An 18,160-nucleotide genomic window follows, 5' to 3' on the forward strand; every position below is an offset into this window, starting at 1 on the left:
ATATTCTACAGTAATGCTCCGTCGGAGAACGGCGTAACAGCATTGTTCAATGGTAAAACCACTAAATCATGCCATTCTCTGCTTCATATGGGGGATACTACCGACAGAAGCTTCCCGTTTAGCAAAAACATATTTCCCCGAGAATATATCACCCTTGCAGCCATAAATTTCTATCCCGCTACGAAAATAAGTGAAACAGTGGCAACAGGATGTGTGGGTTAGTCATCTTGCGTCTGTCAACTTCCTCAATGTATCTACACCCAAAGGACGGACAAGACCAGCTCTTGATAGTGTATACTTTCGTGTAACTTTTTCCTCTAAATATACCACCCCAACACGCAAGGAAAATGGATGAATTATTGGCAACCGTGTATGGGGGGTTAGTCACTGCTCATCTGGCAACTTCTTCATCGTGTATGCAGACAAGAGAGCCTTTCCATAGTAAAAGATTAACCTTCAGGGTTGAAATCAGTGAACAAACGTCGGAATCTAGCACCAAGAAGTACTTATATTCCGAGTAAGAACCTAATTGCTATACGAATTAAGATGGCGAGAATCTTCGATATTGCTAAGCTCCCCTATTCACCCCCAGACTTCCCCTCAACCTGTCTCCCCCTATGCCTTCACCAACACCTGATGGAACAGGAGCATTATTAAAGGGTGGGAATCGAGTGCTATGGCCTGGCTAGCTGGGAGTTTCCCACCACCTTCGGAAGCATTTCAGTGGTCATCGTTGATTTCAATATCTTTCTATAAACTATAAAAATTTCCTATAATTCTTTCTCTCAGTGAGGAAGAAATTTCGTGACTCATTCATCAGGTCATTAACTGCTTTTTAGCTTGTTTAGAAAGAAACTCTTCATTCTACTGCATTCATTGAATTTTAGGTCACTCACTGCATTCATTTTCTTTCCCCCCCTTTACCTGCCTGCCTGTCTACACCCCTGGTGACGTCTCTACGTAACGCGTCGCGCAGTGCCCTGCTCCGTGCCCGAGGCTTCGCACGGACAGTTCGAGTTCAGCGGCGTGGCGCTCCAAGAGAAGGCGGTCATCAGTCACGGCGAGGTGGTCAAGTTCTCCTGCCAGACTGGCTTCAACATCCTAGGCTCTGACACCATGAGGTGTTGGTACGGGGCCTGGGCTGTCACCGGCAAGAACCCCGAGTGTATACCGAGTAAGTAACCACGAGAACTACCCTCCTCCTCCTTCAGTCATTAGACCAAGAGAACTCCCTCCCTCCTCCTCCAGTCATTAGACCAAGAGAACTCCCTCCTCCTCCAGTTATTAGGGTGAGAGAACTCCCTCCTCCTCCTCCAGTCATTAGACCAAGAGAACTCCCTCCCTCCTCCTCCTCCAGTCATTAGGCCAAGAGAATTCACTCCTCCTCCAGTCATTAAGCCAAGAGAACTCCTTCCCTCCTCCTCCAGTCATTAGGCCAAGAGAACTCACTCCTCCTCCAGTCATTAGGCTAAGAGAACTCCCTCCTCCTCCTCCTCCAGTCATTAGGCCAAGAGAACTCACTCCTCCTCCAGTCATTAGGCTAAGAGAACTCCCTCCTCCTCCTCCAGTCATTAGGTTCTATGGTATATCACTGTGTAGCGATTCGTCAGCTGTGGCGATGGCTCCTGACTTCGATGTCTTCTGACGTCTTGCGATGTCCTTCCCTCACCCCACCAGACAACTGCATGCTACCGGAGCTGAGCCACGGGAAGTACACCGCCGGGTATAAGAAAGGGCTGATCATTATCCACGGCGCCTCCGTCGAGTACACGTGCGACGACGGGTGGGTCGTGAGTGTGCCGGACGTGACGTGTTACCTGGGGATGCTCAGCCCAGCGCCCCCAGCGTGCGTGACCCCAGCTCAGACCCGCGAGGTCGTCATTAACAGTGAGGCGGTGGCGACTGTGAAGCGAGGCGGCGCGGAGATCAACCACTCCAACGGTAAGATGGATTGTATTAGTGTATGCTGAAGGAAAACGGGAGTACGTTCCCCTCCTGTGTAGTACCATTTCTCTCGTCCAATCATCAGTCACGAATCATAACTGAATTTCCTCTGAATGTTTTTCACATCTGCATCTTTACCATCGACCTAAATATGAGTAACTAATCCATCACTAATAATCACCTACATGTGGTTACCCTAAACTAAGAATAAGCATAGAAAACTAGGAGTCACTTAACAGGGGTAACTAGTATATATTACTGATGGGTCAGTGATGATTTCATCATGAACTACAGATATGCCTTTGCATTCCTGGTCTTCGAACACTCAGGTCTTGAAGATTAATTCACGACATATTCAACAAGCAAGAGTTAAATTCCTTTCATTTGTGCTCTGTTCAGTACATTATGTACAACAGCAAAGGGAGTGCATGTGGTCAAATGAGGCCATTGTTCGTTTCTTCCTGACGCTGCGTTGCTAAAGCTAGAGAATCAACTATCAAAACCATTCTTGAGTTACCAAATTTATAAAAATCAAATGGAAAGCTAATAATCAAGGCAGTGGAAATCATCATTACATATGATTGCTTAAATCCCACTCAGTCCAAACCACCAAAAGTGCTTTGGAGACACGACACAATATCTGAAGCCAGGGAGCGTGTCGGGTTAGGTTCAGACATCGCCAGCGTCAGGCTTAAGGACACAACTGAGGCCCCAGCCACTCTATCTAGCCGTCCTACTGGCTACTAACGCCTGAGGATCCTCCTGCTCCTCCTTCTCCTCCTCCTCAGCTTTGCATTAACGTCGGAGTTTTCTGTACTTACACAGCAATTTGACCTTCAGTCCGTCATGCTCAGGGGATTCATAAGATGATATATATATATATGCGATGTTAGAGCAGTAGTGAACACTTTGATGACATTGGCAGTATGGTATTGGCTTTTCAAATAGTTGATACGTAACAGAACGCAGGTTGTAGAAAGGCAAGGGCCTATTCAGGGTATAGATAAGGCGCATCTAAAGGTAACAAGATCAGTGAATTAATCAGCCCTAATTTGAATTTTGTGATGGGACAATGTAGTCAAACAGAAGGGCCTGGGGATTCTTCCTACAGGTGGGAGAGGAGCAGAGCTGACGAAACAGTACAGCCTGACCTGACGGAGGGTATGCCTGATGAGACCTGACCGAGGGTGTGACCATACGAACACTACTCATTCCTGCAGTGTACACACTCTCTCTCTCTCTCTCCCTGTCTCTCTCTCTCTCTCTCTCTCTCTCTCTCTCTCTCTCTCTCTCTCTCTCTCTCTCTCTCTCTCTCACTCCTCCTTCCTCCTTCCGCAGAAGCGGTGAACGAGGATGGCTTAACTACGGGAGGAGACATCGACGACGTGGCCTTAACCTCCTCCTCCTCCACGGCCCAACGGAGTATGTGCCCTTTCCCCGAGTACGTTCCCGGCTCTCGGGGCTTCATAGACGGCCACCCGCTGGATGACAAGGACGAGATGTAGGTATTGAGGTGGTAGAAGAGCTTGGCTTCGTGTGGTAGTGGTGGTGGGTGACTGGTTGATACGGTGGTACTGGATAAGTGTGGCAAACTGTGGTGGTGGTGGTGGCGGCGACGAGGTGTTAGTGGCTGGTGAATGGTTATGTGATGGTTGTAGGTGTGTGTGTGTGTGTGGCTAATGATGTGGTAGCGTATGACACAGATATAAGGTCGTTATATGTACTCAAAAACCCAACCTAGTGCAACATATCTTTCTCCTCCCTCAAATACATGTGTGACTATACTTTCCCTTTCGCTGAATTCAGCGCCGCTTTGCAAATCATGTCGCTGTTACACACACACATCCAGAGTGACAGCTTGAAGCTTTCTCGCTTAAATCCACGCTAGAATACCTCACTTACAAACATTTAAGTTATTGATAAGCGTTCAACCCAAGGTTTTGACTGGAGACTGCAAGCGGTAAAAATCTTTGCCCGGCCTCGACCAGGTTCCCCGATGGCACCACACTCACCTTCAACTGCAAAACTAACAACATAGGCGTAAAGACGACGTGGGATATGACCTGTGTGGACGGGGCGTGGCAAGGGCGTCACATACCTTCTACGTGCAGCGCAGAAGGCGCAGACGAGGAGCAGAACTTCGGCAACAAATCCTGTACGTGGAGGAAGTCGGAGCCGAACGTTGTGACCTTCTACGATGATAAGGAACTGACGGAGGAGGTGATGGAGTTCACGCCAGGGGCGCAGCTGGTGAGTAGAGGGAGCGTGGGGATGGGCACTGACGGGGAGCAGGATGGGTCGTCATGGGACCATAATGGAGGGTAAGATTTCTGTTTACTTACGGGCAGTGATGAGGGAACTGTGAAGCAGTGATGGGGTGAGATCTGTTTCCTGTGGGGCAGTGAATGTGGGGATGTTTGCCAGTGACCAGGTTAGTGATGGGCAGTGATGGGAAAGATCCGGTTAGTAATGAAGATCAACTTAGTGATAGACTCAGTGATGAGAAGACCAAATTAGTGATGATGGGCAGCGAAGAAGGCTAAGTCATTGATGGGCAGTGAGGGGGAAGACCTGGCTCGTGAAGGGGCAGTGGTGTAGAAGACCCAGATAGTGATGGGCAAAGAAAGGAAGGAATTGATGGGGGAAAATATAATTTATCAGAGACAATCATGAGAAAGATCTAAGCAACAACACCCTCGTAATATTCCTCCAAAGTAACATTACTTCGCCTAGTAATACCCCTCCTTCGTGACACCCCCTCGAAAATAACACTAGTAGTATTCCCAAGGCCAACACTCCCCCAGCAATACTCCTCTGAAGTAACATCTTTCCCCCCCAGCAATATTCCTATCAAGTAACACTCTCTCCCCAGCAATATTCCTCCCAAGTAAACATTGGTCTGCTGGCGAAGCCACTCCACGAGTAATACTCCCACCCATTTCGATTCTTCCCAAGGGATACTTCTCCACTCTAACTAATCCTTCCATTGCGATACTACTCCCCCATAAACACGACTCCCTAGTAACACCCCCTCCCCAATAACCTTTCTCCCCCGGCAATACTACTATTACTCCCTCGTAACACTTCTCCCCCGTCAATATCACTCCCCCAGATCAACACCCCCTCCACTCCCGCTAATCCTTTCTCTCGCTGACGCGCCCCCGTCTTCCCGCCTCCTCCTCAGGTCTCCCGGTGTGTGGACATAGGAAAGTTCGCCCTGATAGGAGACACGCAGAGACGATGCATCGACGGAGTATGGACAGGAGACAAGCCCGCCTGTGTCGGCCTTAACCAGGAGAACGACTACTCTGGTAGGTATGAGATAGAGAGAGAGAGAGAGAGAGAGAGAGAGAGAGAGAGAGAGAGAGAGAGAGAGAGAGAGAGAGAGCGTCCTTGTGTGTCTGTGTGTATGTGTGTGTGTGTGTGCGCGCGCGCGTGCCTCTATGGGTATGAGTGTGTGTGTGTGTCTGTGTGTGTGCCTCTGCGTGTGTGTGTGTGGGTGTGTGTGTGTGCCTCTGCGTGTGTGGTGTGTGTGTGTGTGTGCGTGTGTGGTGTGTGTGTGTGTGTGTGTGTGTGTGTGTGTGTGTGTGTGTGTGTGTGCGCGCGCGCGCGCATGATCAAGACACCGCCCTATATAACAACAATGGTAATCAGAACATTGTTCATGTACACACTACACCCACGACCTGATCTCTTCCATGTACCATCAGACTACTGGATCGTACCCACGATCCCATCTCTTCAACATAATCCGATTCTTCAGTCGTCACCATACATACATCCAGGACCCTATCTGCCATTCTTCATGTCGACTGGAAGAAGTTATGATATAAACGCCTTATCCTTACACCACATTTTTTAATTCAGAGGTCATATGATTTTAAAAAGTCCCACACTCCATTTTCATATCCACATTTTGAACTACCTTTAGTTCCATCTCCCAGTTTCCCTGATGAAGCTAATTCGAGCCAGTTTTACGACATAGGTACATAAGCTTTTTCGTGATATCCAGTTAAAGTCAAGTTTATTACGCAAACATGTCAACGTAATTTACGGTATTCAGTTTAAACCAGTTTCATTCCGTAAACAAGTTTACGCTACCGGCTTGAAAGCAACACAATTATGTAAATGAGTTTACTTTTCAACATAAAGTAACTTATGTAAACAAGTTTATACTAACCGGCTGAAAGCAACATAATTATGTAAATGAGTCTAATTTACAAAATAAAGTAACTTACGTAAACAAGTCTATATTACCGGCTTGAAAGCAACACTATTATGCAAATGAGTCTAATTTTACAACGTAGAAGTTTAAACCACTACTGGTGCGTAAATATCACACTTTCCTTCGCCATGTTCAACAGAAAGAATGCTCTCACCATGAACACATAACTCAGTTCACCTCCACGACGACAACCACATACATCAGAAAAAACACAAAACAAAAACATATCATTATGCAAATATCTTTGCAACATCGTATTCCTTTTTCCTCCTCCACCACCACTACCTCCTGCTCCTCCTCCTGCTCCTCCTCCTGCCGCCGTAGTGGACAAGGCGCCAACGATCCTCTTCAGGAACGAGAGAGGCCCTATGGCTCAGAGCAACGATGGTAAACTGGTCGTCTACCCAGGTACCGTCCTACACCTGGAATGTCTCTTCGAAAGACGTCATGGCACACCCAAGTGGAACGTCTCTCTTTCCAGCACGTGAGTAAATGAACATTCCTCCTTCTTTTTTTATCATGATTAACGACACTTCAGAGGGTGATCGGTTCGTCAATAGGTCCCTCTTGAGGTAATTAGTCACAGGGGTGATTACCAGGTCAAGCTGTTGATTGTATTTTAGTAATAGATCATTTTTTTTTTACTTAAAGGATCATCTTTATCTTTTTTATGAGAGCATGATGGTAGGACTTGAGGAATGGCTGTCTGGTATCCAAACCGGAGAAAGACGTGTCGTAAATCAATACGTAAAACAAAAGAGAAGTGGAATTAATGATATGCAAAATTATTGATGCTGGTTAGTCTTGATACACAAAAAAGTTGTGCTTGCATTTCAACGATGGTTCAGAAGAAAATACGTTTATATTTATATATATATATATATAAAAATTACATATATTTTAGGGTTTAGCATTTGTATATCTAATTCTTCAAGACTTCTCATCCTCTGGTAAAACTTGCACCACAAAGTTGATGTTGAATCAGTTTACTGTCTTTTACAGCCATGATATGCTAACAAATTCCCCTTTCCTCTCATCACACATTCCAGTCTTAAGTCATTTTGCAGCATCCTATGTCCGGCATCAATCCTTGCTCCTCCACTGCAAACTTCATTTCCAATCCCTTTTCTCCTCCACCGTCTGGTTCCATTCCAATCTCTTGTACAGGTAATCATTCCAATCCTCTTGTACAGGTGTTCATTCCAATCCTCTTTGTACCATAGGCTTCCATTCCATTCTTCTTATACACTGTAGAGTTCCATTCCAGTCCTCTCATACATCCTGGAGTTCCGTCCCAATACCCTTCAACATCCACTACAATCCTCCTCGTCACTGTAAAGTTCCATTCCAATCCTCTTTTAAGACACCAGCATCATTCTCTAGCAGTGCCAATAGCATCCTCCTGCAATGCCAACAGCATCAGTCTCTTCCACTGCTAATAACAACCTTTTACAGTGACAATAGCATTATCATCCTGCAGTGCCGACAGCCTCGTCATGCAGTGCCCCAGTGACATTCTCTTGCAATCCCTAGTAACTGTGATATCTCACCTCGCCTACAGAATATACTGTAGCTTTGACGTCACCTATTTTCACACACTTGAACGATGTGATTTTCATCTCAAGTCCCAAGCTGTAATTACGTGAGACCTTCCTTTCTCCCTACAGACAACTGCTTGGCAAGAAACGCAGAAGAAAATCCGGCAAGAAGGCCAAGGGAGGAGGAAAGCTGAAGGCCATGGGCAGTATGGTGTACGTATGGCTAACACAGGGAGTCACACAAGGAGGGTGTATGCGTGGGTTCCATTTGGTTTTGGGGGGGCTTCCACTGTCACCATGCACTTCCGCAGTTGCCTTCGATGTTACAACCATTTCCAAAGCTAATTCATTTATAAGATTCGTTAGGTCAGGCGCTGAGAGAATGTTCTCTTTTATATTTTACCAGTTTCAAAGAAGGTGTTTGTAAATGTCTAGCGTTTCTTTGAGAATCATTATCTTACATTCAGATGCGATGAAGCAAAGGCGTAGCTTTCTTCAAATGCACGAGAAAACCATGGGAAATTGTGTAATTGTGTGTGTGTGTGTGTGTGTGTGTGTGTGTGTGTGTGTGTGTGTGATATATATATATATATATTCTTTCCCTTTCTTCTTCTATTTCCATTTCACTAACCTCTCTATATCAAAATTAAGGCCTGGCTTTGATGTGGACTTTTGTCCATGACTGGAGCCTCCAACCTAAAAAAAAAAAAAAAAGGAAAAAAAAAAACCCCACTGGCAGCTGTAAGAAAAACGAAACACGAACCCTCGCGTTCCGTTTTCCATGCGGCGACCAGCACTTCCATGGATCACGAGTTCTTTTTTTGGATGTGTGCATGCATGCAGGCATGTATGTATGTATGTATGTATACACAGGAACACTGCCTAAAAGCAGATATAGAAAAGATACTCCCCCTTACTTACACACCCACACACACACACACACACCCACACACACACACCCACACACACCCACACACACACCCACACACACACACCCACACACACACACCCAAACACCCACACACACCCACACACACACACCCACACCCCTACACACACGTAGTAGTGACCAGCGGTGTACCCCCAACACAGACCATACCCCAACGGCTGGGCCATAGCGCCAGGGAGGAACATGCAGCTCGAGTACCGACTCTCTATCTTCAAGGCTCAGGAGAAGGACTCGGGGGCGTACGCCTGCGAGACGCCCATGGGTCACAAACACATCGTCATGGTCGAAATCAAAGGTAAGGGACACTGTGGAGATCGACCATGGCTCATTTTTTCTTCCCTTGACCGTCGAGGTGTGATGAAGATAATGATATACTGAGACACACAAGGGGATCCTGTGTAGAGTGCAAGTCAAATTTACATATCAGATAACAGAAGTTGAATATTTTAGTTCATAATAAACTGAATTACTTTTGCTGATTGCATTTACTCAAGGCAAATCGAAGCTGTTTTTTCATTCACATGTAGACTGGCTATACATTCACTATCATCACCTATTCACCTTTAAATACACAAGTGCCCTCACTATTCTTCACACTTTGTGTCTCCTCCTTATCTTTAATGATATATATCACCTTTCCTCTCTCTCTTTATCTCCCTCTCTCTCTAGTTCCATTCCATAGTCCCAGGCACCTTTGTCTTTTCCTTCAGCCTCACCCACACGTGAGCTGGCTGTTGGCTTTCAGCCACTCAAACAGCCGTGTAATCTCTTCATCTCAACAAACAACACTTGACAACACGTAACTCACCAGACTCGTTCCTCGTAACTCACCAGACTCGTTCCTCGTAACTCAACCAGACTCGTTCCTCGTAACTCACCAGACTCGTTCCTCGTAACTCAACCAGACTCGTTCCTCGTAACTCAACCAGACTCGTTCCTCGTAACTCACCAGACTCGTTCCTCGTAACTCACCAGACTCGTTCCTCGTAACTCACCAGACTCGTTCCTCGTAACTCACCAGACTCGTTCCTCGTAACTCCTCTACTACTTTCCTGTCTTGAGTGACCCACACTAGCTTCTGCCTCTGAGCAACATCGCGTCGCAAAGTACTTGAAATCACGTCCTCAAACTCTCTCCCTCTCCGTCTCTCTCTCTCCCCCACCTCGACCTGCAGCTGTGCACTGCCCAGACATCGCTACCATGAACAAGTCAGACGAACTGACGTCCCTCCGCTACGATCCCGTGGATGACACAAGGATGAGCACTGTAGTGAGGTTCTCCTGTGTGCCTGGGTCATCACTCGTCGGGGCACAACAGACGAAGTGTCTCCCTTCAGGCAACTGGTCCTCGCGCATACCCCGCTGTGAGAGTAAGTTCGAAGGTCGGTAGGGGTGAGGGTGTGTATATATCTAGAGATAAGAAGGCGGGAGGGTGTGTCAGACGCTTAGTATAAGGCGAGGGATGTAATGTACCGATAGATATTTCGGTCATTCTCCTTTACTTTGGGCTGTGTGTGTGTGTATGTGTGTTTACTTTGGGCTGTGTGTGTGTGTGTGTGTGTGTGTGTGTGTGTGTGTGTGTGTGTGTGTGTGTGTGTGCGCATGTGCAAGGTGTCTTACAGTAAGCATAGAATATTGTTAAGAGTAAGTCAAAAGATCTATTTTCTTAAGTGTGAGAGTAAAGTCTTAAGGGAGTGTGAGCTGTTGTCTAAGTCTGATGACTGTATGTATCAAGTGTATGAGTAGTACGACTTTAGAGGCGAATTAACCTTTTCAAGTCTAGGGCAACCACATCATGCATGAATATCAAGTCTTAAAGGTGCGTGGCAGTAAATTGGGGGGTAAGTCTGAGAAATTCCTTTTTAAGCCTGGCTGGCGTGGTGTATTGAAGTGTGTTGGTATGGCCTTAGTGTGAGCCTGATGAACACCCTTAGATCTAGTATGTACCAGTATTTTGAGCATGTCCACTGACCAAGTGTGAGATTATTACAGACGCTGCCACACGTAATGATAATTTGTAAGCTACACCAGGAAGGGGAAAGCAAGTTATGTATAGTCGATATGCCAAATGCTGAGGATTTAGTTAGATACCTAACGATTGTGTTTCAGGTCATGTGATGATTGGTACTGGAGAAATGATTTACACCAATCAGAAGATGGTGTGTAGTGCTTAGAGGATTTACATTAATGACGTGTACGGATTTACGTCATGTGATAACTAGTCAATGAGGTACAGTTATTAAATGATTGATAATTAGAAGCTAACGTATAGTGATTAGGTGACTAACGTCAGTAATCAGTAGTTGACGTGAGATGGTTAAATGATGATCACTCATGATTATCAACTGACGTGGAGTGACTGAGTGTCTCGTAGCAATATTTACCGAAGATCCTTCCAAAGAAAAAAAAAATAAAAAGATCTGAATATCAATCGGTCACGAGTGAGATCCCTGGACACAATTATAATCTGAGGCGAAATATATAGCATTATATTCCTCATAAAGGCTTCTGTCTCATGCATGAGTAATACAGCTGTGTATACTTTTTTTTCTCTTTGTCTATCCTCCTCCCCTGTTGTATACCTGGGGGTGTCGAGTGCTTGACTGAGGGGGGAAAATCCCTGAGCATGTGGCGGGACGATCAGGGAAGGTGTGTGTGTGTGTGTGTGTGTGGATCGAAGGTAGATACAACCACAATGGCCCAGTGTGAGGAGTGAGGTTCTATTGATGTACCCTAGCCACGCCATGGCTGATGACTGTGTCCTTCATGACCTAAAATAACAGACGAATGAAGAAGAGAATTATATATATATATATATATATATATATATATATATATATATATATATATATATATATATATATATATATATATGATGTTAGGTTTGTTACGACTTGGTGGTGAACAAATATAATTCATAAGATTTGTCAGAATGGCTCGTGTTGTATGCCCTGCACATACGATAAATTTTGCATGCAATACCGGTATTATTCATTTTTTTCACAATATTTGCTCGTTACTCATTGCATTTTTCTATTTTTTTTTTTCCTGTCCATCACTGAAACTGAATGCAGTAGAGAACTTCATATCCGACTAACGAAGTTTTGAATAATCTTTTTTTTTCTCTTTTTTTCATTCCTGTTAAAGTAATTTTTCTGGTCGTTAATATCAGTGAAGTTAATAACCAGGTAATTACCTGGTTAGACCTCCATGTATGGGGGAACTGATACTGGGTCAGATAAGGTTGACGGACTAAGATGATGGGTTAGATAAAAAGATCTGAGCTTATCTTACTGATAACAAGAATGTAATCACAGGGTTTTAGATATTACCTTTTTATGATTATATTTACAGGAAGTCTGTGTAGCTCCTCAAATTACATTTCTTGAGTAGAAAATGAGATTGGGGAACTTGCATTTGGCTGGATGAGGAAGTAAGTTGGCTGCGAATGGTAGTGTCTTTTAGAGATAGTAATCTAAGGTCATCTCAGGTCAAAGTTCGTGACCTCGGGTCAAAGGACACTTTGTGCCACCAACGGTATAACTCTCGCAGTTGAATTTCTGAATACCTTCGGCAACGGGGATATTATCTTGTCTTTAGCTCAGTCTCCCCCTTCCCCCCCCTTTTTTTTTGACACTCTCCCCTCTCTACCTCTCTTTCCTTTTCCTTGCGTCTACTGCAGAGGACAAGTGTACCCCTCCGGCGCCGCCTCTGAACGGCATGATGACTGGGGAGGGACCCTTTCATGCGGGAGACGTGGTCGAAGTCAAGTGTAGCCCGAACTATATGATGGAGGGGCAGCCCTTCGTCGTTTGTCAGGAGGACGGGCAGTGGTCTGACGAGGTCCCCAAGTGTGAGTATCATCTCCTCCTCCTCGGCCTTGACCACCTCTCACTCTCCCTCTCTTCTGGTGGTCGAGGTGACCTTGGGTAACACAAGGGGGTCAATGGTAGATTTAGAAATGGGCAGGACGAGTACTAGACGACATTAGAGATGGGTGGGTCTGGATGGATGTGGGGGTAGTGGCGGCGCGTGAGGGGTGGTGGGTCAGGAAACCAGAAGGAGGAAGATGGATTTCCTGAAGGAGTGGTTGATAAAGAGGACAGATGGAATGGGGTGGTTGTAAGGACAAGTAGAGGGAATGGATGCGGAGAGAATGAATACCACATGATAAAACTGCTTGTAGATTCCTACAAAGGGTGACCTTAAATGTAAGCTCTTGCTTTAAGGAAGCAGATGATCACCTTCCAGGAGGGAATTCCAGCATGGAACTGGAAGAAAAGGGAGCATTATCAACGACGCTGGTGGCCGACTTACCACGAGCTGTCGTGCACTCTAGATAGAAACTCACTCACAAAATCTACCCAGTGTTTAGACATCAGTCCTGTTCTGCAGGTACTGGAGCTTCGTCACCCCCTCGCTCACAATCTATCTTTTTCGCCTCTTCCTCAGGTCTCCTGGCTTGCACGTACCCCGGCACCATCATCTCCGGCACCATGACCTCCATCAAGTTCTACTACCCCATCAACGACACCATCACCTACACGTGTAGCTCGGGCTTCGTACTCCACGGGGCTCGATCCATCGTCTGTCGGGAGGGAGGTAGGTGGTCAGCACCGGTGCCAACCTGCTTGCCACGACCTTGAACGGCTGACGTCAATCTGTTGCAAGCTTCTGTTGCCCTTCCTGTTCTTCACCACCTCCGCAGATCTTCGACGCACACGGCTGGGAGCAGGTTCTCTCGCCAAGTCAGTAGGGTTACTGGCTCCATGACCTCTCTCTCTCTCTATATATATATATACTTCTGTCATGGGGTAAAGTCATGCAATGGCTCTGCGGACGGAGGTGTGGTGATCAGCCGTCGACGCTGCTCTGCTTCGTCCCTGCCACCTCCAAGCTTTAGGAATGACAGAGAGCGACAAAGGGACTGAAGCTCTAGTGTGGTGGGGAGAAAGGGGACAAGTAAAGCGCCTTCAGGGGTTACACCCCTGAAGCCACACCTTCGTCATCCAAGAACAGTAGTGATGGGACAGAGGCTTAGGGCAGTCGAACATCCTACAGTGTAACGTCACTGAAGAATTACATAGACTGAAATGAAGACGACTCGTCTCAAAGCTCATCTGGAATCATCATGACTTCGATGAATCATTGCAACGATCCGGCACGAATTGCCTTAAATCATCTTTGTAACACTGAAGTATTATGTGGTGCAAGTCTCGCTTGGAGATCTCAACTTAGCTAGATAGATTACGATAAGATAAACGAAATACTGGATGTCTTGTTTTGTTGACTCAATCTCTTGATATCTTAGTGACAATGAGAAAGGAAATATATATATAAATACATATATATAAGCCTGACATTCAACATATCACACCTCAGCATATCAAAGCAACAGTTCAAAGCAGAAAGATAATAGACAATAGACAGGCATATATTTTATGGCGTTGAAAAAAAAAGTGAAACATTATATTCTCAGAAACATTTCGACTCTGATGGCTGTGCAGTGCGTCCCGGAGTTGGCAAACTCAATTGAGTTTCAGTTCGGACAATATATATAGCATCCTCTTCTCCCTTAATGGGTGTTTGCTGAAGTGATTTTCAATGATAATAATAATAGTAATAATAATCATCATCATCCCCTCCCTCTCAGTATCTGCATGACCACGGACCAGGCACGGACGGGGACACGATTTTCAGCCATATCTTCGCGGGAAAAGCACTTGGGGAGTCAACAGGATGACCCACTGGAGGCTCTTAATTCCATGAGCTTCAACTAATGTCTCGTGCTGTCCTCGTGGGGGCCCCCGAAGTGATCGTCTGTACTCCCGCCTCCTCTGTATTCCCCCTGAAACGTACGGGGGGGCTGAGTGAAGATCCACTTGTTAATGTTCAAGGTCGCTCTCGAGTCAAATACGTTGAGGGTTCTCTGGTCTAATGTAGATTTCACGTCTTTCCTCACTTGATGCAGTAGGACGTTATATCAACAGGTGTTAACGACACGACAGAGAGAGGGAGAGGGAGAGGGAGGGATGGGGATATAACAAACAGGAGGAGCTGAGGTACCATACCTTACGTACATATCTTAGGCAATAACGACACAAAAACAAACTACGACTCTTAGACAACTCTACAAGACACTTCAAAGGTGATATATAATATTAACGAATCCTTAAAGTAATATATTATGGCCTTAGCCGCTAGCACTGTATATATACGTATGAGATATTTGCCCCAAAGTATATCGACTGCACAAGAGAGTGGCGGGAATTGTAGAAGGTATCTGACCAATTCTAGATTGTGATAAATACATTTCACTGGTTAGTTATCAGTTTCTTCTAAACGTGACCAAGAGACCTGACCTGGGTATCACTTTTCGCACCACATACATCCACACTCACCTCTCTCTCATCAGTCTTGACTTAAATCCTCCATATCCTTAAGGAGAGTCTTCAGGATACATGAAGGATGTCTGTCTCACTCAAGAAATACATATCCACTCACATGGCATCTGATTAAAGTGTACATTCATATAATTGTTGAACTTTAGAACAGGATAAAAATTTTGCAAGATTATAATCTTTCATCTGTTCTTAATTGGTTCGTATCTCCATGGCCTTGCTAATCTTAGAATATCTCTGCCCAGATGAGACAAGATTTTTCAAGAGATCTATTATAGCAAGACTACAGAACCGTCACTGCCAATCATGTTATTGTCGAAAACAACAAATATCCCAAACACGTCATCGCTCCTGAGTTATTGTCTTTAACTATTATTCTTCTGCCGAAGAAACACGCTCTCAACAACGAAGGAGGAAGTACAGTACTTTGTAGAAGGCTTTTACATATCAGGAAGAACACACATCTCAAGCACACTCATACGATTATATATATATATATATATATATATATATATATATATATATATATATATATATATATATATATATATATATATATATATATAATCAAACCAGTTATTCTAAGCTTTAAATTCATCTCTTAAATGAACTGTTCAAACCTCAAGCGGGCGAAGAAGTGACACCCAGCTCAGTTTTTCAAAGTTTCTTCTCTGGCACCATCTTGGAACACTACTAATATGCATTTAATCTTAAGACCACATTGGAGGGGGAAAAAAATCTCTCTTGTCAGCTGTTGCTATCGTTAGAGTTACGTTACTTGGCGAACAGTTGATGTTTCTGATGCGAGAGTCTATCACTGTAATGGCGATATCTGTTTTAGGTCAAACTGCCTCTTTTTTTTTCTCTCTCTCTCTCTTCTCTTCCTCCCTTCCACCAACCAAACACACTTGTTGTGTCCATCTTAATCATTGGTTGAAGTGGCTCTTCGTCTCCCTTAACTCGAGGGAGTGGGAGTCTATATTATTTTCTTCCCTTTCTCTTGGGCTCAGGTCTCGTTCACTTCTGGAGTGGGGGGAAGGGGTCTAGCTTTCCCCCCATCTCTCCTCGAATGGAAGAGCCGAGCATCCCTCACACTCGCTCACATCTGGAGTGGGAGTCATTGCTACTCTCACCTTAGAAGTGAGCGTCTTGCTCTCTATAAAGCCTGGACGATGAACCTGAGGTTCTCTCACTCCTGGAATGAGGGAACTTGTACTCTCCTTTAAGGGAGGAACTCATACCCTCCTCTCACTAAAGTGAGGGTGTTTAGCTTCGGCGTACCAATGGCGTATAGCCCTTGAGAATCTTCGCCTCTCTTGCCCTCAGCATATAGGGTCCTGACCTCCCTAGCTCTGGCGTGGCACTTAGATGTATGTGCTTCGATGTGGTGTGGTTCAGTGTTGCTCCTCAGATATTGTCGTGTATATGAACTGCAACTTCTCATTAGCTTTAAGGCTTGCAGAATAATCAATGGGAACTCGGCTAGCGACATTATACGAACAAAAAAGAAAAAAAAAAAACAATCATAAGAAACTTGATAATAGTATTGCGCTGTTCATAACTGATTGCTCAGAGTCATATGTTTAATAACAGTCAGTATCAAAATGTGTTTCCAAATCGTGAAACTGAGCCCTCAAAAAAAAAGTCTGCGTTGGTGAGACCAGGATTTTAATAAATTGGTAAATATCATTTCTGGGAATCATTTTTTTTTTCTCGATAAATCATACTTGATTATGTATGAACGTGAAGCCCCATGATATGGGTCCGCCGACTTCAGTGTACAAAACAAGAGAGGTCCCAAACGAGGAAACCTTGAGGAACTCCATAGCCCTAAGAATGGCCGGCTCAACGGTTCCTTCGGCTGTACCGCGAAGCTTCGGATCACTGCTTCAAAACCAGATGGATATCGAGAGCGCTGGGTGAACCCGTTAAACATAACGTGCCTTAGGTTACATTTGAGTATAAGAAAATAAATCCGAAATGCAAAATATTGTGATGTTCTTTTTTTTTCTTCATTGATATATGTATATGTATGTATGACTATGTCTCTGAACTTTCTTGCTTCGGCAGTGTTTCTCCTGACGATTTGCCTACGTGTTCAGGAACACAAATAACTGAGAGAGGGAGATCCATATATGTATATATGTATATATATATATATACACATATATAAACATACATATATATACACATATAAAGCCTTTTAGAATAAGACTTTATGCATTCATACACGAAGAACCACTGTCTCGCATGGGAGCTTCAGTCTGAGTTCGAACCGCTTCGGTCTGACTTCGAACCTCCTGGCCACCACCAGCTCAGCAGCAGCAGCAGCAGCAGCACGCCGCTATGAACGGCAGTAGTAATACTAAGCAAAGCAGACGTTGCCACACGCAGTCGTGGCTCCCCTCCGCCCACCGTCCTCCCAAAGGGCCTCCCTCATCAGCATGGCACGAGAGCCATTTCCGTTCGGACGCACATGCGTAACGGAAGGTGACACAAGGATTAGCTTAACTACGGGTAAGTGATAAGAATCGATGTATTTCGTGGGCCCGAAGAGGGAGGAGGGGTTGGAGTGGGGTTGTGAGTGCTTGGCAACCCTGCGCCATCTCGGGTGTGACGTCTTCCATGGTGGCTAACCCGGTTCCCGTTTTCTGTAAATAATGTACACTTCTGTGCCGCATGGCGGCTCTCACAATAAACCCACTGCTAAAGAAAACAGGTGTTTTTACTATCCTTCTTTACATATCATTCCAAAACCCATGCACTGCATATATATATATATATATATATATATATATATATATATATATATATATATATATATATATATATATATATATATATATATATATATATATGCAAAGTATATATATAAAGTGTTGAGGGCACTGCTGTTTCGAATCTATTCAAGTGAATTCAAAAAAAAAAAATCTAATTTTGAAGCAAATGAGTGTATAACATAATCCAGTATGACCTGAAAAATATAATGTATAACATTATAGGCATAATATAATCCAATGTGACCAGAATATAATGCAACACTGACATAAAACATGGGTGAGGAACTTTGCACCAAATAAATGCAAAAGTAATAGAGATAAGCT

At 44.6% G+C, this 18,160-nt stretch overlaps 1 protein-coding gene across 1 annotated transcript in view; it reads left to right on the top strand.

Annotated features, from left to right (window-relative positions):
- LOC139756736 (sushi, von Willebrand factor type A, EGF and pentraxin domain-containing protein 1-like) overlaps positions 1 to 17,766 on the top strand; it is a 151,557-nt gene extending 133,791 nt beyond the window's left edge. The window contains 11 exon segments of the mRNA XM_071676449.1: positions 977 to 1,174; positions 1,678 to 1,941; positions 3,283 to 3,445; positions 3,933 to 4,194; positions 5,129 to 5,255; positions 6,494 to 6,653; positions 7,837 to 7,920; positions 8,800 to 8,951; positions 9,831 to 10,037; positions 12,338 to 12,508; positions 13,108 to 17,766. Coding sequence (XP_071532550.1) covers positions 977 to 1,174; positions 1,678 to 1,941; positions 3,283 to 3,445; positions 3,933 to 4,194; positions 5,129 to 5,255; positions 6,494 to 6,653; positions 7,837 to 7,920; positions 8,800 to 8,951; positions 9,831 to 10,037; positions 12,338 to 12,508; positions 13,108 to 13,301 — 1,982 coding nt within the window. The 3' untranslated portion in view covers positions 13,302 to 17,766.
- Positions 17,767 to 18,160: the final 394 nt, after the last annotated feature.

The sequence above is a fragment of the Panulirus ornatus genome, chromosome 23, assembly GCF_036320965.1.
Source record: "Panulirus ornatus isolate Po-2019 chromosome 23, ASM3632096v1, whole genome shotgun sequence".
Lineage (NCBI taxonomy): Eukaryota > Metazoa > Arthropoda > Malacostraca > Decapoda > Palinuridae > Panulirus > Panulirus ornatus.